This window comes from Littorina saxatilis, linkage group LG12 (genome assembly GCF_037325665.1).
Source record: "Littorina saxatilis isolate snail1 linkage group LG12, US_GU_Lsax_2.0, whole genome shotgun sequence".
In the NCBI taxonomy this organism is placed as follows: Eukaryota; Metazoa; Mollusca; class Gastropoda; order Littorinimorpha; family Littorinidae; genus Littorina; species Littorina saxatilis.
The window spans coordinates 42,898,020-42,923,954 of NC_090256.1; the positions used below are offsets into that span (position 1 = coordinate 42,898,020).

At 39.9% G+C, this 25,935-nt stretch overlaps 2 protein-coding genes across 3 annotated transcripts in view; both read right to left on the reverse strand.

The window, feature by feature from the left end:
• The window catches only part of LOC138981994 (cilia- and flagella-associated protein 69-like), a 42,258-nt gene extending 25,206 nt beyond the window's left edge, over positions 1-17,052 (reverse strand). The window contains exons 1-8 of one of the 2 annotated variants that reach the window (XM_070355193.1): positions 16,745-17,052; positions 7,846-7,908; positions 5,216-5,281; positions 4,424-4,610; positions 2,888-2,986; positions 2,272-2,286; positions 1,102-1,175; positions 151-229 (exon numbers count right to left, since the gene is read on the reverse strand). In XM_070355193.1, the coding sequence (XP_070211294.1) occupies positions 151-229; positions 1,102-1,175; positions 2,272-2,286; positions 2,888-2,986; positions 4,424-4,610; positions 5,216-5,281; positions 7,846-7,908; positions 16,745-16,876 (715 nt within the window). In that variant the 5' untranslated portion in view covers positions 16,877-17,052. The remainder of the gene's footprint in view (positions 1-150; positions 230-1,101; positions 1,176-2,271; positions 2,287-2,887; positions 2,987-4,423; positions 4,611-5,215; positions 5,282-7,845; positions 7,909-16,744) is intronic. The other variant, XM_070355194.1, reaches the window with a different exon arrangement.
• A 600-nt stretch (positions 17,053-17,652) lies between these two features.
• The window catches only part of LOC138981995 (lipase maturation factor 1-like), an 18,510-nt gene continuing 10,227 nt past the window's right edge, over positions 17,653-25,935 (reverse strand). Inside the window, exons 7-11 of the mRNA XM_070355195.1 lie at positions 25,822-25,935; positions 23,054-23,207; positions 22,462-22,645; positions 21,062-21,174; positions 17,653-20,648 (exon numbers count right to left, since the gene is read on the reverse strand). The exon at positions 25,822-25,935 is cut by the window's right edge and continues 61 nt beyond it. Coding sequence (XP_070211296.1) covers positions 20,468-20,648; positions 21,062-21,174; positions 22,462-22,645; positions 23,054-23,207; positions 25,822-25,935 — 746 coding nt within the window. The 3' untranslated portion in view covers positions 17,653-20,467. The remainder of the gene's footprint in view (positions 20,649-21,061; positions 21,175-22,461; positions 22,646-23,053; positions 23,208-25,821) is intronic.

Here is a 25,935-nt window from a genome sequence, read left to right on the forward strand (position 1 = left end):
TGTCTTGTCATATCCTTTCAAGCATTTCCAATTTGGGAGCTTAAGTCCATCTCAACTAAAAAAAAAATTAGCCCAGAACAGAAGCAGCACACTAGCGTGACCTTCAACAAGACTTTAATAGTACAGCCAAAACAGATGAGAAACACTCACAGGAATGCTTGGAGAAATCCTGAAGAACTTTCAGCACTTGTAGTTTCAGGTCCAGGTTGTTCTCCAGCAGTGCCATGGACTGAACATTTGAAACATCAGTTACAGCAACACATTGAAATCACACACACTATTCGCTCATCCAGATACATTAACCTGAAAACTGCAACAAAAAAGCTGAAAACTTCACAAAGAAAGCTGAAAACTTCACAAAGAAAGCTTCACAAAGAAAGCTGAAAACTTCACAAAGAAAGCTGTCTTGGAGACAATATGAAAATTACTCTGTGTTGATCACAGACTTTAAGACAACAATTGGTCAGTTGGACCGGGACGGAAAATATGTATAGGTCAAAATGTCCTGCCTACAAAAACAAATGTTCAGTCCAAAGAGCTCCTACATGTCAAAACTTTCAGACAGTCGAACGGCAATTGCAAAAACAATGCGTCAGATCAAAAAAGTATGCGTCAATGACCAAAGACTGAAGCCTGGGAATAACACTGATTACTTGAACCAAAAGGATTTCAGTTCAACGAATGTGAGCTAGCCTTCTCAGAGAACTTTTTGTTTGACCAAACAACATGACATGTTAACTCCACCTCCTATATTCACTGCATTCCTAAATAAAACAGAACTGTTCAACTCCGAACTTTAGTTGGCAAAGAAATGCGTTTGAATAATTCACATCATTTTGACTAGCTTAATTAATAGACAATGTTCGGAAATAACTCTATCCGGTTTGTATGGATTGTAAAAGAGTGAATACTCTTGCTTCTAGTGAGCCAAACACAGAATCCACAGGCCAGTCACTAGCAAGGGGTGTGCATCTCAAACACTTGGACAGGAGCAAGTGTGGATAGTTTGTCTCACTAAAAACAAGGGTATTCACTCTTTCACAACCGATACCAACCCAACAGAGTTATTTCCGGAATTCGTCTATAAAGACCTTAGCTGACCTTGACCAGAGTTTCCGAGATGTCGCTGAGTTCCACCATTCTGCGGTTGTAGGACAGGGAGGACGGCTTGTGGCCTGTTGGAGAATAAAACATGGCATTGTTACAGTGGAACCCCCTTTTCGGACCACCCAAATCTGAGAAAATCAGGTATTAAAAGAGAGGGAGTCTTAACATGGGGGTACATTTACACAGCTTTTCAACACAACATCTGAGACAACTAGGTCTTTAAAGGTAGGGCTCAGTCTTAACATGAGGGTACATTTACACAGCTTTTCAACACAACATCTGAGACAACTAGGTCTTTAAAGGTAGGGCTCAGTCTTAACATGAGGGTACATTTACACAGCTTTTCAACACAACATCTGAGACAACTAGGTCTTTAAAGGTAGGGCTCAGTCTTAACATGAGGGTACATTTACACAGCTTTTCAACACAACATCTGAGACAACTAGGTCTTAAAAGGTAGGGAGTCTTAACATGAGGTTAATTAACTTTACACAGCTTTTCAACACAACATCTGAGACAACTAGGTCTTAAAAGGTAGGGAGTCTTAACATGAGGTTAACTTTACACAGCTTTTCAACACAACATCTGAGACAACTAGGTCTTTAAAGGTAGGAAGTCTTAACTCAGGTCTAAAAAGGGGGTTCAAGTTAAGTAGTAAAGCTTAGCTGACGGAGTGGGAAGGCAAAAAGTTTGTAACTCTGGAGTTACATTTAGTTTTACACTTTCACAGTTAACATAAAAAAGGGACAACAATATTTTCCAGCAGACTTTTTAATGCATGTTTACATAAATAGACCTACAGACTCGAGTGCCAACAAGGATAAATAGAATGTATGCGCTACTCCCAATAATGATATTGCATGTATCAAAATTAACCTTCAAGCCATGCAGTTGCAATCATTGTTATTCATAGCAACATGAGGGTGGATAACATAACAAAATGATCACATGCCTGCTGTGTTGAATAACAGTAATCACACAAAAAAGGGAGTGAATCAAAATGAGTATATTTTATTTTAAAAAAATCCCCAAAGAAACACTAAGAAGCCATGCATGAAAAGCAACAGAAACCAAAAAAATTTTGCATTGCTTATTAAAAATGTAATAATAATAAAAAAAATAATTAAACAAATAAAAGTGCAGGAATGCAAAATATTCATTTACCACTTGACAATTCCGCTGCAGGGTAAGTTTGTTTGAGAAAATGACAACAGATAAAAATTATTGTTTTCTAGGCACATGCATTCGTCGTCTATGCATGTAATGTGAACACCGTACCCCAAGCCTGAAGAACTTTTCTCCGACATCTACTTGACATGTAAACAGGTTAAATGTTGCAGGTATTCACCAAACTGCCATCCCACCCCCTCCCACCCCCCCCCCCCCTCCCCACTTAAAAAAGTAAAGAAGAGTTTACTTGTGATCACATCTTCATTAATTTCATCCTTGCAACTCAACAGAAAACTTCAGTCAATCTTCTAGATTTCTCCATATTTAACGAGGATCAGGTTTATATTATATCCTGAAAAACAGCTCCAGCAATAAGCTAGTTTGACGTCGTCATGGAATTTTGGCATAACTCATTTTAGACAGCTTTTCAGCAGAAGGCCAAAACTGATTATTTGTATTATGAAATAGTGTTTATATTTGTACCTCGTATCGACAGAAAGATAACAGAATGTCAAATCATGTATTTTCCATTGTATTTTAGAGAATATTTTTCATTGAGAACGATTTACAGGACGACGATGATTTGTTGACAGTAGAAAGACACACTTACACTGAACATCCTGTAAAGCACTGGACTCATTGTAGAATTCTTTGAGCGTTAGACAGATCTGTTTCCGTACGTCATCGCTGGGAATCCGCATCAAGTAACCTGTAGGAGAGAGTGAGAGTCACCTGTGGTCTACACGAATTATGTTTTACTTAAACATAGACTGGTGATGTACAGTGGCACCTTCCTTTAAAGACCATCCAAAAGCTGAAATAATCAGGTCTCCAAACCCTGGGTGTCTCACAATCTGAAATAATCAGGTCTCCAAACCCTGGGTGTCTCACAGTCTGAAATAATCAGGTCTCCAAACCCTGGGTGTCTCACAGTCTGAAATAATCAGGTCTCCAAACCCTGGGTGTCTCACAATCTGAAATAATCAGGTCTCCAAACCCTGGGTGTCTCACAATAACGGTAGCGTAAATACAGGTTGTTATCAACACAAAAGCTGAGAAAGCAGGGTCATAAAATTGGACGAATTCTTTACTCAGGAGGTGTTCAAATGTACGCATATATTTTTCTTTTCTGCAACAAACATCACGTCAGTTACAGACCTGTTTACCCCTAAAACATTGCATGTGTATTCTCTGGGAGCAAAATGAGGCAAATGTGTAGTTTTGTAATTGAATGTGTAGAATTTCTCGTCGACCTATCACAACAACAAGAACAATGATTGCTACTTTTTACCACATGTATTGATTGACTGACGGAAAAATGGGAATTGCAGACAGTGCAATGAGCATGATGTTTTCCTTTCCGCGAAGACAAGGCATGGGTAGTCCTGATGATATTTTGGCAGAAAGACTTGGTTCGGCGCATTGCTCGTCTTTTTCTTTTTGGTCGGTGGCCTTTCGGAGTCATTTTCTTCACAGTTCTCATCTTCACTTTCGTGTGCTCTGCGTTCAGCCATTGTGTCGAAACGCCCGCATGGTTTGGCAGTAACGCTTTCAGTTGTGCCCGGCATTTGCTTGGAGAAGCCTATTCGGCATTAACAAGCTACAACGCAACGCCCGTGGGCGCTTTACGCGCTGCACGCAGCAAACGACTGCTGGCCGAAAACATGGATTGGAAAATGGATCGGTCAAGGGAGATGAAGAAAATTACGGATTGTGATATGCGTAGCCGAAACAATACCGTTTGCGTGCAGGGACGGGGCGGTGTGAGAGCACAACGGGACAAGGAACAGGTGTAAAGACGAAAAAGAAATTTTTTTTAAATACCGTTTGCGTAAAAAACGACAGACTTGCGTAGTTGCGTAGTATATTATTCAAATTCGTAGTTTACTACGCTCAATGTGTAGTGTAAACAGGTCTGCAGTTATGCAATAAAATCAGGCAGGTTCACAGCACTTCTCCATTTATAGGCATGCAAATAGTTCACACACACACACACACACACACACACACACACACACACAAACACACACACACACACACACACACACACACACGCACACAAGCACAAGTCAAAATCACAAAGAAATGGGAGAAACCAATTCCTGGAAATATACCACAACCAGAAAAAATCAAACTCAAAACATACCTAGCTGCGAAACAGACTCTACGACAATCTGTTCGTAGACGAGTTCATCCGACGACTTCTCCTTCAGGTAGGGGAGGGAACACTGCCTGAGAATGTCCATGATTGGCTGTTCATAGAGAGGCTGGTTTTCCACACGATCGGCACACACGTTGAGAATTTTAAACACCTGAACCAGCTCTTTCATGGGCTGAGCTCAGTTAGGGCAAACAAGGCACATGTTGATGTATACAATTTCTTTAAAATGAGAGTGACAAGCTGTGTGGTCCTTGGAGATAATCAATATTTTCTCTCTTCCTTTCTCCCTCTCCCTCTAACAGTATCACACATGCAATACTCCCCCCCCTCCCCCCCCCCCCCCCCCCCCCCCCGCTTCCTCTTCTTTCTCCTCGATCCCTTCCCCCTCACACATAATTAATACCCCCACCCACCCCCGCAAACCTCACCTACAGAAAAATATAACATTTATTGAATCCAGGCAATCCATTCAAGGAAATAAATAACGCTGAAGCATTTCGGCCATGTAAATATGAATTTAACCCCCTCTAGGTGAAAGAAAACTTGTGCATGCAAAGAAAACCACTATTGTGTTCCTCTCACCTGGGTTCAACTATCATTTTTCGCTTGTAGTTTTATTTTTTTTTGCTTTTGCAGAAATCGGATTGCCTGTGAATCACATACCCACCTCCTCGATCACCCAACCCTAAATCCACTCCCTTTCAAACAAAAACATCTGTTTAATCTTGTTCTTATCTAATGACTACAGTTGCATGTACAGTTTTGTAGCAAGGATACAAATCCCTTCTGGTAGTGACGAACAATTCTCTGCAGGGCGTGGACGTGACGGTCATACAGCATCATCTGAAGAAGAAAAATAAAATCATAAATATAAACACAAAATCAGTATAAGAACAAGAGACTGCAGGTGAGAATAACTTTAGAACAAGATAAAAAATAAATGAGTTTCTGGTGAGTACAATTTTATTGTTATCTTGTTCTACAAAATCAGTAAACAAAAATTACTTTACCAAGTATAATAGATCAGTATTTTGTTCTGTTCTTTACATTGGATTATTTTTATATACACGGGGAATACAGAACCACAAAGAACTTCAGTGCACTGAACGTCATTTTGCTTTAGCTTGAAATACTGCATGCACCCGGGCACAAACAGCTGGGCAGACCTTAGTGTTCAAACACAAACTGTGACAAAAAACAAGAATGGTAGGTTATTGGAAAGTTTAATTATTGACCAAACAAAACGTGACATTTATTAAAGTACATCGACCCACTGGTCTTTGAAGTAGACAGACAAACACTTATGATACAATTATAATGAGCTTATCTCAAAATCGTGATTTCCTCGCCGGTATCTTGAAGCGAGTTTCTCCGACAATTTTAAGATAAGTTCATTATTTGTATGATAGATAAGTTCATTATATGTATGATAGATAAGTTCATTATTTGTATGATAGATAAGTTCATTATATGTATGATAGATAAGTTCATTATTTGTATGATAGATAAGTTCATTATTTGTATGATAGATAAGTTCATTATTTGTATGATAGATAAGTTCATTATATGTATGATAGATAAGTTCATTATATGTATGATAGATAAGTTCATTATTTGTATGATAGATAAGTTCATTATTTGTATGATAGATAAGTTCATTATTTGTATGATAGATAAGTTCATTATTTGTATGATAGATAAGTTCATTATTTGTATGATAGATAAGTTCATTATTTGTATGATAGATAAGTTCATTATTTGTATGATAGATAAGTTCATTATTTGTATGATAGATAAGTTCATTATTTGTATGATAGATAAGTTCATTATTTGTATGATAGATAAGTTCATTATTTGTATGATAGATAAGTTCATTATTTGTATGATAGATAAGCTCATTATTTGTATGATAGATAAGTTCATTATTTGTATGATAGATAAGTTCATTATTTGTATCTATATATATATACGACTAGAGTCTGTGTGTCTGTGTGTCTGTGTGTGTGTGTGTGTATCTGTCTGTGCGCGATGCACGGCCAAAGTTCTCGATGGATCTGCTTCAAATTTGGTGGGCATATTCAGGTTGACCCGGTACAGGACACAACCTGGTCGATATTTCAACACGTGCTCTCAGCGCGCAGCGCTGAACCGATTTTGGTTCCACCTCAGCTATTTTGGTTCCACCTCAGCGACCCGGGCCCCCATACCGACACACCATAGCCGCTACACCACATCACAACGCCAAAGTTCTCGGTGGATCTTTTTCAAATTTGGACACCGTATTCAGCTACACCCCGGACACAATATCATCGATGAGATATTTCAACACGTGCTCTCAGCGCGCAGCGCTGAACTCATTTTCGTTTTTGTGTTCATTTCACCATTATAAGTAACTCTTCCTTATCTTCTCCAGTGTTTGGCGTTTATCTCCCTTCCTTCGTGTGGCTTTCCCGTTCAGTTGTAAGTTACTACACTGCGCTGTCCACTGCGCTGAGCGTCTTCGGATATTCCCGGCGTTACTATTTTTAGAAGGTCAACGCAGTGTACAGAACGTAAATTGGACCCGTAAATTATCCTCACTGTAAAAGTGCAAAGGTCGAATCAATTTATAGCCACGCGAAAAATACACTGTCATCTATCTCTCTATAGATACGGCTTCTCTGTGTTTTTGTGTGTGTGTGTGTGAGTGTGTGTGTCTCTATGTAAGCAACACCTGTGCATTCTTCAGTTCTGTTTGTGATGTGGTCTGGCGGCTTTTGTGTAATTTTATGTACTGGCCTTCCTTTGAGAAGCCATAACTTGCTCAGTCCTGTTTGAGTGGAGTTCGCCTCCAAAGGTGATTAACACGGTTACATTCGTCGACAAGGATGGGACTCGATATGGTCAGGAATGGCATTATGGCCACTGAATCATTTTCGTGCTGTTCCCATTCCACGAATCTGGGAGGGACCTAAGCTTGGCGGGTCCATTGTTCGAAGCCGGCGTACGGCTCTAAGTACTTCTTCCCGGCGAAGCCGGCTACCCGGCGAAGCGGGTATTCATTCTAGTGATAGATAAGTTCATTATTTGTATGATAGATAAGTTCATTATTTGTATGATAGATAAGTTCATTATTTGTATGATAGATAAGTTCATTATTTGTATGATAGATAAGTTCATTATTTGTATGATAGATAAGTTCATTATTTGTATGATAAGTGTTTGTCTGCCTGTCTACTTAAAAGACGACGTAATGTAAATGTAACGTTTTGTTTGGTCAATAATTAAACATTCCGATAACCTACCATTCTTGTTTTTATTTGTTATTATTATAATTATTTTGGAACGTTAGAAGGATATCTGTTTTTGGATTACAACTGTGTCAGACAAAAGGTGCTGAACGACAAACACAAAGAACTGTAACTCACCGAGTGAGGATCAGTCAGCAGCTTGATGACCCGCTTCAGGTTGATGGGCTGGTGTTTGCTCCCCTGTTAACATCCAAAACAGCAACATTAAAAACCTGGTTATCCTTTAAAATGAAGAATAAGTACTAAACAGATGAACAGCCTCCATTATTCACGACTTGCCGACCTTGACATTGTACTTAGGGTCATGTGGGCGTCGACATCATTGTCCAATCAGAAATAATCAATGATCATCTCCAAGGTGTGTTCCGGTCACAGAATTCTGTGGTTCCGGTCCGGAACGCAAAACGCGAAAAAAGATTGGTAACAAGAAAAAGAGAACGTGGTTTGACAACTAAATTTTTTTTTTTTTATTTATTTACGAGGATTTATATCGCGCACGTATCTCACCACACAAGGCGACTCAAGGCGCATGTTACCTATGAATGCCGTGTGAGATGGAATTTTTTACACAATATATCACGCATTCACATCGGCCAGTAGATCGACTGCCTATAGGCGCTACATCCACCTTTCACGGCCTATTATTCCAGGTCACACGGGTATAACTAAAGGGCATTTTGACCGGCTCGCACTACAGCATCGTTCAAATGTGGGAGAACGACACATCTGACAAATAGCCAGTGGTTACCAACATGAGAAATTGGGTATATGAATCGTAATCCGTATGTAAGTTTGAAGCGGCCCTGACGCTGTTTGTACGTCAATCCGGAGAGAAGCTATCGTACAAGGCCTTAACCATTTTGTCAAGTTCCACTCCCAGTGTGCCGACTACGGCCCTCCCCCCCCCACCAAACTGCCACCCCCGGTGGCAGGGAAAGCGGTTCGACTTAAGGAGACTGCAGGGCAAGTTCGATTTTGCTAGCTAAAAATAAATGTTCTACTACCTTGTCAGTCTAGATCTGGAACTCATGAAACAGCACTATATTCAAATCGCAATTTTATCCCCATAAAGTGAGCTGGTGTTTTTCTAGATCTAAGCATCGACCAAATTCAATAGAAATGTTCCTTGTATGGCATATTTACCTAAATCTGTTATTAAGTTTGTTGAAAATCAAAGTATTTGTTTTTTGTTTGTTCGCGTGTCTGGTTTTTGTTTAGTCGATTAGCTTACACGATGTGTGGCTGTTTATTTTGTAAGGGTGGTTTAGCATAAAATGAGACCTAGACCACATACGCCATGAAAGTAGAGTTCCCCATTCAATACCAAGATTGCCAGTATTAAATATTCAGACAACCTTTGGATAAATGTGTGGGGTTGTGGTGTTGCAGTGGTAGATTGTTTGCACGAGTATGTAGGTAGGTACGTGTACATTCGTGTGCTTTTGTGCAGGCATTTGTTTGTGAAGCAGGAACATGCAACATTTTTGACAAACATCAGGGTTGTGTGCATGTGTGTGTGTGTGTGTGTGTGTTTGATAAAACCAACTAAGCTTTCATCCAGCACAACAAGCTTCAGCTCTACTTCACCAGTCAAAGTCACAAACGCATTGCTTTATTCAGCATATATTCACTCGATCAGAATCGAACCCTCTTCATGAATATTTTATTTCTGAAAAAAATAACATATTGATTCCACACAACAAATGGTATTGATATATGCTATGAACGATGGAGAATAGCAACCGAGACAGGTGAGGCATCAAGTTTCTCAGCCTTCCATCAAGCCCTTATGTTGCATACATGTCATTTTTTAAAATTTTTTATCTCCTGATGTCATTTGTTTTTTTATCTCCTGATAACTGACCAGAAAGGTACAGACATCGATTCTGCAACTACCTCGTAAACTTCTCGATCGCTAATACACCAGAACTTGATACAGTATGCAACACTCAAAGGCTTGATTACCTGCTGCATTGAAACGGAAGAAGAAATTAAAAGACCATATGTAACTGAGAGGAACCGATGTATTCAAGTTCAGAACGAAGCAGTTTCTGCCTCAGAGCCTGTATCTCATGCTATGGAGCCACTAGAAGAGAAATGTCTGTCGTAGTTTGACCCAACAGACAGAGAAGTCAAGGGGGGTAATCTGTCGACAGCAGTTGTATTGCCGGTTTGTATTTGATCTTACAAACCATTCTTATTAACTTGTATAATTAGTGTATCGCTTCAGTAAACACTCATCTATTTTGAAGATTACGTAATTTTCTAAAAATCAAACAAATCGCAATTCAATATTTCACGCAAATTTTACTAATCCGCTAACAATTTTGCATGAACAAGTGTTATGTTAGGGAGAGAGTACGAGTGCGTAGTTAGACATATTTTGAGTGGAGTAGCTCCAATGCTTTAGCATTATACACATTATGTTATTGAACTGCTTAGCGGAGATTTCCAGATCAATTATACGGCGGTGAAAGACTGGTCTCTAGTACGGTCTAATACATCCAAAATATAAAAATAAAGGCACAGAATATGAAAGAAGATTGTGGAGTAGGTTGCTTTCTATCCTACTGCTCTAAATTAGCAAGAGGCAAGCTTTTCAATGCTATTCACACCAGGATGCAAAGCGTTCAGTGCTAAAGCTCTCAAATCACAAGACAAACACACTTCTTGGGGACACATTTTTGTAAAATTTTTTTATTGCCTCCCTTGAATAAAACTTATAAATAATATATTCTGAGAAAAAAGTTATACTTAAAAGCAATGCTATCAAGAAATAGGTAGACAACCCGTGTAAATACCTTTATTCTTGAGATATATTATTTTTTGGGGATGTCGCTATGCAATTTTACAGATTAAAAAAAAACAAGAAGGGCAAAGCCCATACGACTCACATGCTTGACCTTGACCTTTACATGACCTTTTCCTACCAAAATACATGTGACCTTGACCCAAGGTCAAGGTCATCCAAGGTCATGCAACACAAAGCTGTTAATTCAAGACATAGGAAGTACAATGGTGCTTATTGGCTCTTTCTACCATGAGATATGGTCACTTTTAGTGGTTCACTACCTTATTTTGGTCACATTTCATAAGGGTCAAAGTGACCTTGACCTTGATCATATGTGACCAAATGTGTCTCATGATGAAAGCATAACATGTGCCCCACATAATTTTTAAGTTTGAAACAGTTATCTTCCATAGTTCAGGGTCAAGGTCACTTCAAAATATGTATACAATCCAACTTTGAAGAGCTCCTGTGACCTTGACCTTGAAGCAAGGTAAACCAAACTGGTATCAAAAGATGGGGCTTACTTTGCCCTATATATCATATATAGGTGAGGTATTGAATCTCAAAAACTTCAGAGAAAATGGGAAAAATGTGAAAAATAGCTGTTTTTTAGGCAACATTTATGGCCCCTGCGACCTTGACCTTGAAGCAAGGTCAAGATGCTATGTATGTTTTTTGGGGCCTTGTCATCATACACCATCTTGCCAAATTTGGTACTGATAGACTGAATAGTGTCCAAGAAATATCCAACGTTAAAGTTTTCCGGACGGACGGACGGACGGACGGACGGACGGACGGACGTCCGGACGGACGGACGACTCGGGTGAGTACATAGACTCACTTTTGCTTCGCATGTGAGTCAAAAAAGAAGCTTTAAATTATCTCCCTTGAACAAACACTTCTTGTTACAATTTGTTTTTACTATGTGTTAGTTTTAAGGGTATATAGAAGAACAAGAAAGAAAAAATGCTGCAAACTGACTTAGACGTATTTACAATTTAATTAAACAAAATGTTTCAAATTATCTGATAATGAAATTCTACATTAAAATTAAAGCAGACTTGTGCACATGCACGAAAGTCGCACCCAACATAAAACATAAGAAACTATGATCTGCATCATTTGTTATGATGATAATGGCACCTGTCGACCTGTCGACCGACTTGCACGCCATATATGTTTTACTGTGCGCTCTGCATGTCAGTGGTCTTTCTCTGGGTGACTCGATTCTGAGGAGATAAAGACAATGCATTTAGTGCAAGCAGTACATAATGACAACACAAATACAGTTACTCAAAGTAGCTGCTGGTTTCAGAGTATTTGGTTAAAGGCCCACCCCAACGTGTTTGCCTCAATGTCGCACATTTGGTCAGGCTTTCACATAATTAAGACAAAAATAAATAACAATGTTTTGATTTTTTTTTTAAATCAAGGAATATTTGTGTGTGAAGCTTCTAAGCCCTAGCTTCAGAAACGTCCAAGAAACCCTCAATAATTGATTTTGTTGTGCCTAGTGATGGCTATCCAACCGAGTGGCCGAGCACTGGTGAATCCTTTGAGTCTCCTGGATGCTTGATTCTGTAATGCCATTGTGGAGTTGGTAGCTAAGTGAGTGTGTGGTGCCTGCTCTTCGTTGTTGGGTCGGGGGGGGGTCTTGAATCATCTGATCATAAAGTAAGACTTCATTGTGATGTGCAGAGATTTAGTCAGGTACACAAAATTGCTATGCTATCACGGAATTAGATGTTCTATCCTCTAGACTGAATACACAACTACATCAAATTTATGGTTGGGTTTTCGCAAGTCAGCAACATGTTTTGAAGTTCTCATTGGGTAATCACGGCTGACATCAAACACATAAAAGGTGGGAAAAACATAAATTAATGAACTCACCTCCCCTGCACTGTGACACTGGCCATATGGGTCTGCCGAAGTAGCTCCTGCACATATTTAATCAACTATTCATCTTATTAACATGTTAGGATCACGCTTTTTTTCTAGCATATCAGACTGGAAAGTTTCTCAAGACTTGCACAATTCAAGAGCTTGCCTATCCCCAATAAAAAAAACACCACACCAAACATTTAGTATGCAAGTATTTTCAGGGTCTCAAGGTTTTAATGTGAAGTCTGTTCCTCTGGGGTCATGGAGAAACAAATTACAAATTAGAACATACACAACAAATTCCGAACAATTTAGGTCACACCATAACATAACTCACAAACAAACAACAGCAATACAATAATAAGTCTGCAAATGCCTAAACGTCGTTCACACTAAGTATACAGAAATAAAGAAGCACATTCAGACAGGTTTGACAAGTAGACGATTACAGCCGCTGATCCAGATCAAATGAAATGGTTTCCCCTTACTCTGTGATTGTAATCATAATTATTGTTTATGAATTAATGACTTCAGTTTTTCTAAGTAAATCTCTCGTTGTAATTCGTGGTAAATGCATTATCCCAATTAACTTATTAACCCCTTCACTGCCCACCCCATATGTAATACGTGGTCATTTTCGGTTTGTCATACGCCCATAACCATATCTCATACGTGGGATTTGTGTCAACAACATTTCAGGACATTTCTGAAAACTAAATGGGAAGTAACAACTGTCCAAGTACTTGTAGGGGATCTAAACACAATTCTCTCCCATAGACCGTTCAGATAAGTTACTACCACGTGTTGAAAACTGTGTTACAAATGTAGAACCGACTATAGCATTCAGCCGCCATTCACAATGGCGGCCGAAAGTCGGACCTCAGACCTGTTTTCAAGCGATACAGTGTTCTGGAAGCTCTACAAGAAGTGATTTATGGATTACCACACAGAAGAATACTTTTATGGGCTGTAATGGGAGTACCTGATGTTTGACACCAGTTTTAGCAGTGTTTTGTGTGGTTTTACGTGCTGCAATGTGTGTGTGTGTAAGTCCGGAAACTGTAATTTTTGACAAAAATGGTCATTATATCAATTTTTACGATAACAATCACAAACAAAGTCCAATGATCATGTCATCCTATAATAGCCAAGGGTATAAGCAAAACACATGCCAAAGATCTAAGAGATATCTCAATAAATGATCGAGCAGTGAACAGATTAGTGAACCTACCGAAGAAAGCGAAATTTTGCCCTGGCACACAGCAATACCAAAATGCTGTTATACTGTGGCAGTGAAGGGGTTAAGACATGCTCATAATCTAACCTGGGTAAACTTCATTTCAAGTGTTGTTGTTTTTTTGTTTTTTTTAACTGACCAAGAAATTATAAGCATTCCTCAATTATGTTCCTGTCAGACTCAATGAGCTAATCTTGTAAAAAAGAAAAAAAAGAAGGGAAAAAAGGTAACATCTTAAAATATTCTCATGCGAATTATAACTAATCAGAAAACTAGTAAAAAAACCCACCTCAAACTGAAAATAAAGGCATGCAACATCATCCTTGCTGTCTTGTGATAACCCTTATCATCAATTATTCTGTTTCATTTCCATCTTAACAAAAAGAACACTTTAAGTCATAAGAAGCCAAAAGAACACTTTAAGTCCTCCCCCCCCCCCCCCCCCCTACCATCCCCCCCCTCCCCAAAAAAAATCCCCGCCACAGACATTACTTAATGTGAAATCACAAGCATGTTGTACTGTACCTTTTGTTTTGCAATAGAGATTGGTAGAAGGCAATGTTGAGTGGTGAACACAAGTTGCATTGATCACTGCATCACCATGTGGTCAATCCCCTTTGATCTGCAGATTGCACCAGCACAAACCAACACAATGTTATGATCGTAAACAGCCCACATGGCCAATTAATCTAAGAACACAAACACAAGATAGATCTAATCAGAGAGTCTGCTAACCGAGTCATTATGCTTTTCAATATCAATGAAAATCTGTCTGTCAATGAAACAGATAGATCTACCCTTGCGATTGTTTTTGCAAGCAGATACATGTTTGAACTTCACTTATTCCGTTATCATTCAACAAATGGATATTTTGCAAGATGAATTTCGTGCCAACTAGCTGAACAAACAATCAAAATCAAGCAAGTGGTACATTCTTGAAGACAAAATTCAGTCACACAAACAAACTGAAGGGAAAGAATCTAGCTTACTGCTGTACTGATTTCGCCAAATAAATGTATTTGCATACCGAAGTCATTCCTGCTATGATTCCAATCATTCTAATTGATCTGAATGTAAAAAAATATACGAAAACGAGCTGATCGAAATGAGTAACATTGCACCTGCCTTTAGACTGTACTGCGAAAGCGAAGGTCGTCTGCGACTGGAGATTTCGAAGTCGAACAGCATCGTTGCCTCACTCTCAGCGGTTGTCTTCATCGGAAAAGTGAAAAGCGTGACTTGCAATCTAGCGAAAGCCACATTCTATCTTTCCGTTCGGGCGTTGTTTTTGTGTACAATCTCTGAAAATGCTATTTGAAAAAAGGCGGCCGTCATTGTTTTTGGGTTTCCGCCTAGTGGTGTTTTAAACCGGTTTCAGATAACCTCTTATACGCCACAAACCGGAACACACCTTGGAGATGAAAAAAAAATGGCAGCCCCCATGAAATCCGAAAGGTCAAGCAAACAAGTCGTGAATATTCTTAAAACCTAAATGTAATAACACACTAGGGTTTGTCGTTTGCAAGTTTGTTTTGTTGCTTACAAACAAATAGCACTTGATGATTCAGGTAACTGAACTTGTTTTGAAGCTTACTTCATTTTAGAAAGGCAGTCCTGTTGCTAATGAGTCAAAATGACACTATATTTACAATTCGAAACTCATACAATTCAAATCCATCCAAACTTTTCCAGTGCAAGTGCAACAGGTGACTTCCTTTTAAAAATGATAAATAATTCTAACACTTGATTCACACTGCTTTGTCATCGTAAAGTTTCCTCTGCTTTTGTTAACACTTCCAAACAATGCACTTGTTAGAAGCAAAACTTCCATGTGTATATGTGTGCATGTGTGTGTGTGCATGTGTGTGTGTGTGTGTGTGATTATACATGTGTCACTGTGTGTGTGCATGTGTGTGTGTGTGTTTGTGTTTGTGTGTGTGTGTGTGTGTTTGTGTGTGCGTGCGGGTGCGTATACATGTGTCACTCGACTCACTGTTGTTTAAGCATGCATGCATGCGCAGTAAACAACTCCAGCACAGAGTTGATATAGATAGTCTGTGAAGTCACAAGTGCGCTTATTTGCAGATGACTGCCTCCTGTACCGCACCATCAACTCCTACAGTGACCACCACATACTCCAAGCCGACTTGAAAACCCTGGAAGAATGGGCAAACACCTGGGGCATGCGCTTTAACGCAAAAAAATGCTACATCCTTAGCATCAGAAACAAGTCCAGCTTTTTCTACAACCTGGACAACCACATTCTCCAGAAAGTCAATAGCAATCCCTACTTAGGCGTCACCTTTACTGATGACCTCAGCTGGACCACACACATCAACAAAATCGTCAAAAAGGCAAACTCCACCCTCGGCCTACTTAGAAGAAACCTCCGTTCCTGCCCACAAAGCTGTAGACGTACTGCCTATGTGTCCCTCATCCGCTCAACCCTGGAGTACAGCTGTCTCGTCTGGGATCCGTACAAACAAGGCGATATAGACAGCCTGGAAAATGTACAGAAACGAGCAGCCAGATTCATTACCCAAAACTACAGGGACCGAAACCCAGGATGTGTCTCAGAGATGCTCAGCAGACTACAGCTTCCCCCACTCCAGGAACGCCGGAAACAACAGAGACTCACATTTCTGTTCAAAGTGGTCAGAGGGCTGGTCCCCGCAGTACCCCCTGAGAAATTCATCCAGCAACAAAAATCAAAAAGACAAGTGAAACAACGAGTGAACAAAGACTTTACATCATCAGCCACAGTCAGAAATATCACAAGAAACAACAGCCAGTGCTTTACTGTGGAGTGTACTAAAACACCAGTGTACAAGTACTCTTTTTTCACAAGAACAGTTATTGACTGGAACAACCTTGATGACAACACGATCCAGTCGTCAACGGTCAACGAATTCAGAGGAAAACTGCCAACCGCTGACTAAAACACCAAGTGCTCTCCCCAAATTCCGCCAACGTATATTCCCAAGCTTGGGACCTGTTGGCGTAACTTATCAAGATCAAGATCAAGATAGATCTATATATATTCCTCTTTAAAATGGCAATATTTTGTGAGCTGAAACACTCACGTCCCTCTAAGATTTCTTTACCTGTAAGAGTCCCAGATCTTCATCCGTGATGACATGGGTGACGAGAGGAATTCTCCCCCCGGGTTCTTGTGCACCCGTCATCATCAGTGAAGCGCTGGTCGTTCCCGTTCGAGGTCCGGCTACTACAGCCATTTTGAACCTTTTCCTGCTTTATACACCGCTTCTAATGCTGCGAAAAGCTATCACAAGTCTTTATGATGGATACCCTGTTTCACAAATCCGAAGATATTTCTTCAAAGCGATACACAGCCGTCATTTATATGTTCGTGGCGGGATGGAGTACACAACATCCCGCCATGTTGAATACAATCTCTAAGGAAGTTGATTGCATTGTGGGAAGTCGTTGCCAGTTTGTAGGCTTTGCTAACCATCATCTTCGTGGTCCGTGTTACCGAGACTTCTACGGGAAACAACTCTGGTTTTTTTGCACGGAAGATAAGATTGAAAGAGTAGTGTCCCATAGACCGTACATTTTCCCACTTGCCGTGGTCTCACTGCGCGCGCCCATCAGTTTCTGTCTTTGCACAACTGTTGCTATGATGTGTTTGGGTGCTTTCAGTTCACATGAATCTTCACATAAGTGCTTGTAAACATATGGCAAAAATAATGAATAAGTATTAAATATATATATGGGTGGGTTTTTTTTACAAACTGCCCTCCTTGTTACTCACCTACAGCATTTTTGTATTAAGTATTTTAAAAGTGTGTAATTTTAATGCCTAATTCAGATGAAGCTTTACAAAAATAAGAACAAATTAAAAGGGAAAAAAAACTTAATGTATACCCTTATCTAACTATCACCTAGAGGACTTAATCAATTTTAATGACAGTATATATTTTATTACACAAAACATGAATCACATGCACACACACACTCACACACATTTAGGATCAACTGTACAACTGTATTCTGTTAACACTATTTTATTGAGATTTGTAACCTTGTCCTTTAGCAAAGACAAGCACATGTACTTTCAAGCAACAACAACACAAATTAGAGATTACTGTTCAATTAACAAGTAAATTGTACTATACCACAGAACTAAAATTAAAACATGAGGGGGCAGGCGAGACATACAGGACAGTGGAACCCCCCTTCAAAGACCTACCAATTTAAGACTTACTCCTTTTTAAGACCTTCACTTTTCAGATGATCTGTTCATAACCTCTGTCAATTTACTTCCATTTTAAAACTCCCTTCTATTCAAGACCGGACTTTCTCAGATTTATAGAGGTCTTTAAAGGGGGGTTCCACTGTATACAAATTAGACTAAAACATACGCACATAATTAATATGTATTCTTGTGTTATTGTTCATGAAGTCAGTTCTATCCTGCACACCAAGGTGACAGCTGCTGTCATTATCAGCAGTGGTACTCGAGCAACATTGTGAAAGATTCAAAATCAGTGCCGCTGTCTTTGACACAAAGATGCTTTATCATCATAATATGGGAACAATGAATATATTGTGCATATTAGATAGTTCACACACAAACATGCTCGCATGCACGCACAGGCATGCACACACCACATACACACAAACGCACACACACACCATAAAGCAAAGCAGATTATGCACACTGAAAAAAAGGTTACCCCATGGAAAAATAAATGCAACAAATTAAAGCTATTTTACTGACTAGCATTATGCTGTTACAGATGTCTGTTTTGCAGCACAAGTTTTCTACTGTACCGAGCAAAACCTGAATGTTAAACAATTTCTTCATTATTACTTTTGTAGTACATTGTAGAGGCTGCAAAAGACAATATTTTTGCAGAAATGAGCAGAAAGTTACTGAAGTGAATCTGCTGTTAAAGAAAACACTGAAAAGGTTGCGCATTGGTATGAAAAAGTGACCCAAAACATGAAGTTATTTAACTTCATTTCTTCTTTAAAATCACTTTCACAATAATGTAGGACCTGTTTGTCTTTCTCAAGGAAGGACAAAGAAAGACACACAAACAAACAACTTTTATTGTTTAAAGAATGGTGAGAATACATTCAACAAAATCTTTGGTACAACATACAAAAATAACAAAACCTCATCTAAATACTCAAACATTCTACCAAATGTTAATTCTTCTTCAAACCCTTTGCATGCCCATAAGAAATCCACAAAAGTTATGAACACAATCAACACTAGCAAAACAAAACCTACAAATAATAATAATTTACAGTGAGCAATCTTTCCATTCCATCTGACCAACAGAATCTTAACATTATCAATCTTCTTCTCTTTTTTTTTAAACACAAGTGATATGCATGTCAAATTATTTCAACCACCTCACTCTACACACACACCATTTTCAGCCAAAATATTGACATAAAATATATATCCAAATTCAATAGACAGCATAGATCTTCGGTACATGTACATGAAGACATTCTCACACTTGTAACGAGCAACACCTCTAATTCCCAAGGCAATCGCAGATTTATTACGCTACCAACCACAAACATCCACACCAACCTACACACACACACATTTGTAACTGTAAGGCAAAAGAAAAAAATGTTTCTTTTCAATGACAAGGTAAAACAAGTCGCGTAAGGCAAAATTACTACATTTAGTCAAGCTGTGGAACTCACAGAATGAAACTGAACGTAGTCCGCCGCAAGTGCAAAAGGCAGTGAAAGTGACGAGCCTGTTTGGCATGGCAGCGGTTGCGCTGAGCTTCATAGCACGCTTTACTGTACCTCTCTTCGTTTTAACTTTCTGAGCGTGTTTTTAATCCAAACATATCATATCTATATGTTTTTGGAATCAGGAACCGACAAGGAATAAGATGAAATAGTTTTTGAATCGATTTCGGAAATTTAATTTTGATCATAATTTTTATATTTTTAATTTTCAGAGATTGTTTTTAATCCAAATATAACATATGTATATGTTTTTGGAATCAGAAAATGACGAAGAATAAGATGAAATTGTTTTTGGATCGTTTAATAAAAAAATAATTTTAATTACAAGTTTCCGATTTTTAATGACCAAACTCACTCATTAGTTTTTAAGCCACCAAGCTGAAATGCAATACCAAACCCCGGCCTTCGTCGAAGATTGATTTGCCAAAATTTCAATCAATTTAATTGAAAAATGAGGGTGTGACAGTGCCGCCTCAACTTTTACAAAAAGCCGGATATGACGTCATCAAAGGTATTTATCGAAAAAAAGAAAAAAACGTCCGGGGATATCATACCCAGGAACTCTCATGTCAAATTTCATAAAGATCGGCCCAGTAGTTTAGTCTGAATCGCTCTACACACACACACAGACACACACACAGACACACAGACACACACACACACCACGACCCTCGTCTCGATTCCCCCCTCTATGTTAAAACATTTAGTCAAAACTTGACTAAATGTAAAAAATGAAAGATCGGTAGGAACTTTTTTATTTTAATTTTGTTATGTTACTTTAATTTATTTTCAGGATTATATTCTTCTTTTATTTTAACCCCAGCGAATGTGACTATTGATTGACCATTGACCGGAACTCCTGCAAGCTCTGCTTTCTAGACGTTGGAGATGAGTAGTTTTCCTTGTAAAGTCTGCAAAAATCTTTTTTTTCTCTTTGTTTTTCTTGTTTCGAAGGGTAAAAAAAAGTTTTAGGGTCGAGAGGAATAGGGTTGGTCTGGAAACCAGAAACACTGACATTTTTTTTAATGCCTAACCTATTTGCGTCTCATCTTCAGTAAAGCCACTGAGCAACAGACGGTTTAAGTTTGGCGAATTTTTGGCATTTTCCATCCCATCTGTTGTACGATTGGTCTGACAGACTCCAAGGAGACAGGCGGCATATAATTACCGACGTACTTGCGTCGCCACCACGCCCCCTCTTTGGCTTCCTTGCTGCCAATCTTTGTGAAGCGATAGCGGTAGTGTTCCGCTCGGATAAACCTGCAATTCAGCAGATGTTATTTTCAAAAATTGCATCAGATTAGAAAGAAACTGGACATAAACATGGACATTTTTCTTTTGGCACCACATAGGATTACTAATGGAACAAACACGAAGACAACGATCAAAAAGGATACATAAATAGACCCATAAGAAATCCAGAACAGGTAGACTGCTCATGTTACTTCTTCGTTCATGGATTGAAAGTCCCACGGCTTATTCATAACCTCTGTAAATTTACCTCCATTTTAAGACTCCCTCCTTTTTAAGACCCGATTTTCTCAGATTTGTGGAGGTCTTAAAAGGGGGGTTCCACTGTACAAAAAAATAAAAAAATAACAACTATTCCAGAATCAACCTTCTACCACTGACCGCTGGAAGCAATCATGATTACTTCATCTTGCCAGACTCACTTTGGCGGGTCCCTGCCTTCAAAAGGGTTTTGCTCAATGAGCGAGGTGGCGTCTTTATCATTCACCAACAATTTCACAGCCAGATGCAGTAACCATGGGTTGTGCTGATATGTCTGAAATAAAATAAACTTGTCTTACACTTTTCTGTTAATTCAGCAGGAGTAAAATTTAAATAAAACAAAACAAAACTACAGATAAAAGTAAGTTCAAAGATATTACTATAAATTATTCATTAATGAATTAACCATCTCATTTATAATGACAAGTAAAACTAGAAAGTACATGTACACCAAAGAAGGTGAAGTTTCTTTAAACTGTGGCGAGACAGAAGTCCCATACTCCAAAATAGCTGATAAATGCAGTTAAAAATGACAAATGGGTCAGGATTGGGAAGTGCCCAACAACAGACAAATTCCGAAAATAACTCCGGTTTGTATGGGTTGTGGGAGAGTGACCTTTTCTTGCAAAACCTCGTACAAATATTGGAGGGGCCAAACACTAGTGAGGGGTCTGTCGGACACACATGGAATCCTGCACGTGTTTCCTTCACACCCCTGGCTAGTGATTGGCCCCTCCAATATTTCTACAAGGTTTTGCAAGAAAAGGTCACTCTCCCACACCCCATACAAACCCAACGGAGTCATTTCCGAAAATGGTCTATTACTTTTCTCCACTCCACAGACACACCACTGTTGTTCCCAGCCTTAGACCAAAGAAGTTCAGTTGGACGTGGATTTCTTCTTTCTTCAGCGTTCCAGAAATTCTGGTGACGTGTGAGCTCGTTTGCCCATTTGGGTTCCCCAAACTATACCCGCTTTCGTTGGGTAGGCATGCTGGGTATTTTCGGGTTTCCACAACCCACCGAACTCCGACATGGATTACAGGATCTTTTCCGTGTGTACTTGGTCTTGTGCTTGCGTGTACACACGAAGTGGGTTAAGTCACTAGCAGGTCTGCACATAAGTTGACCTGGGAGATCGGAAAAATCTCCACTCTTAACCCACCAGGCGGCAGCGACCGGGATTCGAACTCACGACCTCCCGATTAGGAGGCCGACGTCTTACCACTGTGCCACTTTGCCTGTCGGACCTGGATTGAAAATGTGTATAGGTCCAAATGTCCTGGCTTTGTCCCCTTATTGGGAAAATTGATGATCAAGAAGACCGCTTACGTGTGAAAACTATTCCACAGTCGACTTGCCAGGGGTCACACCAATGTGTCAGATCAAAAAAATATGCGTCAGTGACAGAAAACCGAGGCCTGGGAACAATGACAAACTTTTGGGGGGGGGGACTGACGAAACCATTTCCCACACTCCCATCAAATTAACTGTATCAACTACAGTGACTGCAGAAAGATCAACATCAAGTGAACAAGCGAAACAAAGACAGAGAAGTCACCTGAAAGCCAGCAAACCACATGAGCCAGTCCAGACGATAGTGATAGGGCGAAATGAGACAAGGTGTGCGGTTCACGTTGCCAGGTTTGCATTTGAATTCATACTCTTCCCACACTGCACTTGGGCTGTTGGGGTCAAGGCTGCTTGTGCCCTGAAATATTACTTCCTTTCTTGTCTTCGTCACACTGCAAGGGAAAATGGATTTGTAAGTACATGTAAAACAAATTGTTTTGATTGGAGAATCAGTTTTGTAAGTGTAAATCCGTATCCATTTCCTTTTGAGTTAAAAATGCATGCCAACTGTAGCATAAGAAAATGCATGCTGACACAGCCATGTACAATCCAAACCATCACACTGAAACACCCAGACATAAGCAGTTATAGACAGACTCAAACACACACAAAAGCATGCACACACACAAACATACACGCAAACACACACGCACGCACACAGACACACAAGCACACACACACACATACACCAAAGCACACACACACACACACATACATGCACACACACACACAAACACACACACACACACAAACTCCTTTCCTGCACCAAATAAACCCATAAATCTTCCTCTCCCTCTCACCTGCCAAAGGCACCATAGGTGTTAACGAGTCGCAGAGGATCAAAGGAGGTGTTCATGGCTTGACGAGAGGACAGCAGGTTGTTGATGACAGGTAAGCTCAGGTACATAATCAGCACACCTAGGCTGATGTTGAACAGACGCCTTACATAGCTACCTGTGACAGCAACAAAAGTTTGGTTTCAGATAGTCTTTCCCAATGATATGTACATGTACTAACAAAACACATTAATAATTATTCAGATGACAGCACTGGTGGCTGTTTATGATACACCGCAGCAATGAGAACTCACTTAATGCAGACCCACTCAGGTATGACTGTAAGGTTCACTGCAAATGGATGATCACCGTAACAAAAGTTGAAGATTACACGCTGCTGAATGGTTGTGAATTGTATGCTAGTTCAGTTTAACCGATACGTCACCCTAACTTAATTTACTACATATGACTTTGGAAACATAGCTATCATGACCAGTTCAAAGGTTCAAAGGTCAATCAAACTGAGCACAACTCAAATTTCTCTGAGTAAGAAAACTCTTCAACTTCAGACTAGAATACTTCCCTTTGTCCAATAACTTTTCACTTAATGTATGTGTATAATAGCAAAACATAAGCAGTCATTAACAGGGATGCACACACAGACACCACAGGTACACAGAGGTCTTGGAACAGCTCCTGTCCTCTTCATTGTTTGAAGCTCTGTATCTTTCTCCCTTTATCCTACAAACATGAGACCACCCATTTCATAACTAAACCATATACAGTAGAACCCCTCACAACGACCCCCCTCTCTAAGGACTACCCCGCCACAACGACCCTTTTTTTTTTAACCGATGTGTTTCCTTATATAGTTGTCACCAGTGTAGCGACCACCCCGCTCTAACGTCTAAGGACCGACCTAACAGCTTGTGTAACGACTTTGTCAGACAAAGCCAAGACTCAGTCAGCGTAACGCATCACTGACAAACCGGTTATAACCGTCTTGCGTAAGCAAAGGCACTAATTAACCGCTGAGAGGTGTGATGGTTGGGTGGGCTGAGTAAACATCACAAACCAATCATCGAGAAAACAAACTCACGTGACCAACACACACCGTTCAATTCAGTCAGAATAGACAGTCTTTGGACAGAAGAGCAGTGGAGATCGACATGGCGTCTACAAAGAAAAGAAAATATTTAACTCTCGAGAATCGAGTGAATGTTGTGAACAGACACAAAAAGGGAGAAACTGCCATCGCGATTGCAAAAAGTCTTGATGTTGGAAAATCGCAAATTCAAAGAATTATCCAACTCCAAGAAAACATTCTGAAAAAGGTGGGGAAGTGGTGACAAGGCAGTGAACGCACTCACCATGCACTGACATCATACAAAAGCAGCCACACAAACACAGCACAGAGGCAGAGGCAGGTGTGCAGATGCTTTGTGAGAATAAGCGTTGAAAACCAGTTTGAATAAAAAACCAGCAGATAGAGCCGCATGTCATAATCATTCTTCTTGTCTGGCTTTATTGACTGCATGCCGATCTTGTGGCAGTGACTTTTCACTCTTCAGTCGGACTGTACACAAACCGCTATCACTCTCCCTCACTGACTACCCTAAGCGCTGACAACTGATGTTTGGAAGAGTACACCTCTCTATTTCTCTCCAATGCTCTTCCTGCTGACTTCAGTGACACCGGACACCCCACTGAGTTTAGCCAGCTACTCCCCCCCCCCCCTCTCTCTCTCTCTCTCTCCCCCCAGCCATGTACTGTTTGGTGCTGTGGCCAGAGAGGTGTCACCGGCTAATTGAGGCCAGCTGCACTGTTCACTCAGAGCAAAACTAGTTGACTGTGTCTAACTTTTGACAAAGCAACACAACTGAAGGGTTCACAGATTAGGTAACCGACTCACTGGTCAAGGCTGCAGGGAAACAAGAGTATCTTTTCAATGAAAGAGGTTACACACAGATACGCGATGCTGAGAACGGTGGCCGATTTTTCACTCTCTTTCTCGGAGGGCCTTCATCATTGCAGGGACTGCTGTAAAGAAATGCTTGCTCAGAAACTAACTCTTTTTGCATTGAAACATGCACCAGAACTGGTGGACACCATCGACAATGTCAAACATGAAATCGAAGCAGTTTGCTTGAGGAAACGGTCGTCAGCAACTCAAACTTCTCTGTTTTCTTTTTTTAAGAAAATCTGAGGTGACTTTCTTTGTGGCCCGCCCCCTCCCTCTGTAAGGACCCCCCTCCATAAGGACCGATTTTTGTCAACATTTTCAAGGTCGCTAGAGAGGGGTTCTACTGTACTCACACGTGTGTATATCATGTAAATGAGGTTGAGTCAAAGTACAGTCTGGCGGGGATTCTCATTTTAAAAACACTTTTGCGTTTGGTGTTTTCTCTGGAAGAATTTGAGAACTTAAACATGATGCTTTTATTTCTATAGTGACATATTTTGCTTTGACATCAGAGATTTTAAAAGGCTTTGGGAGATATCACGGTTCCATAAGACGTGTCTTCAAGTTCGACACTTCGACTCCAGGACATTTGGAGCAGCAGGCAGGCAATTACAGAATGTAGGATAAACAGAATACTGTGTGATATCAGGTTTACACTTGTTGCTTTTTCAAATACCGAAAAGCTTGCTTTCACTTCCATTTTTTCAATATTTAAAATACAACTTGTGTAAATCTGGTATCATAGAGCAAGCCATGTCATATTCTCTATTTAGCGAACGACGAAGAAGAAGAAGAAGAATATTCTCTATTTCTCACACACAAACAATACCTAGGTGAGGCCTTGGAACGGCTCCTGTCCTCTTGGTGGCCAGAAGGTCAGTGACATAGCGACTGGTTGACCAGGGAAACAGCCAGACCAGGCTGGCGTCATCGTAACACGCCA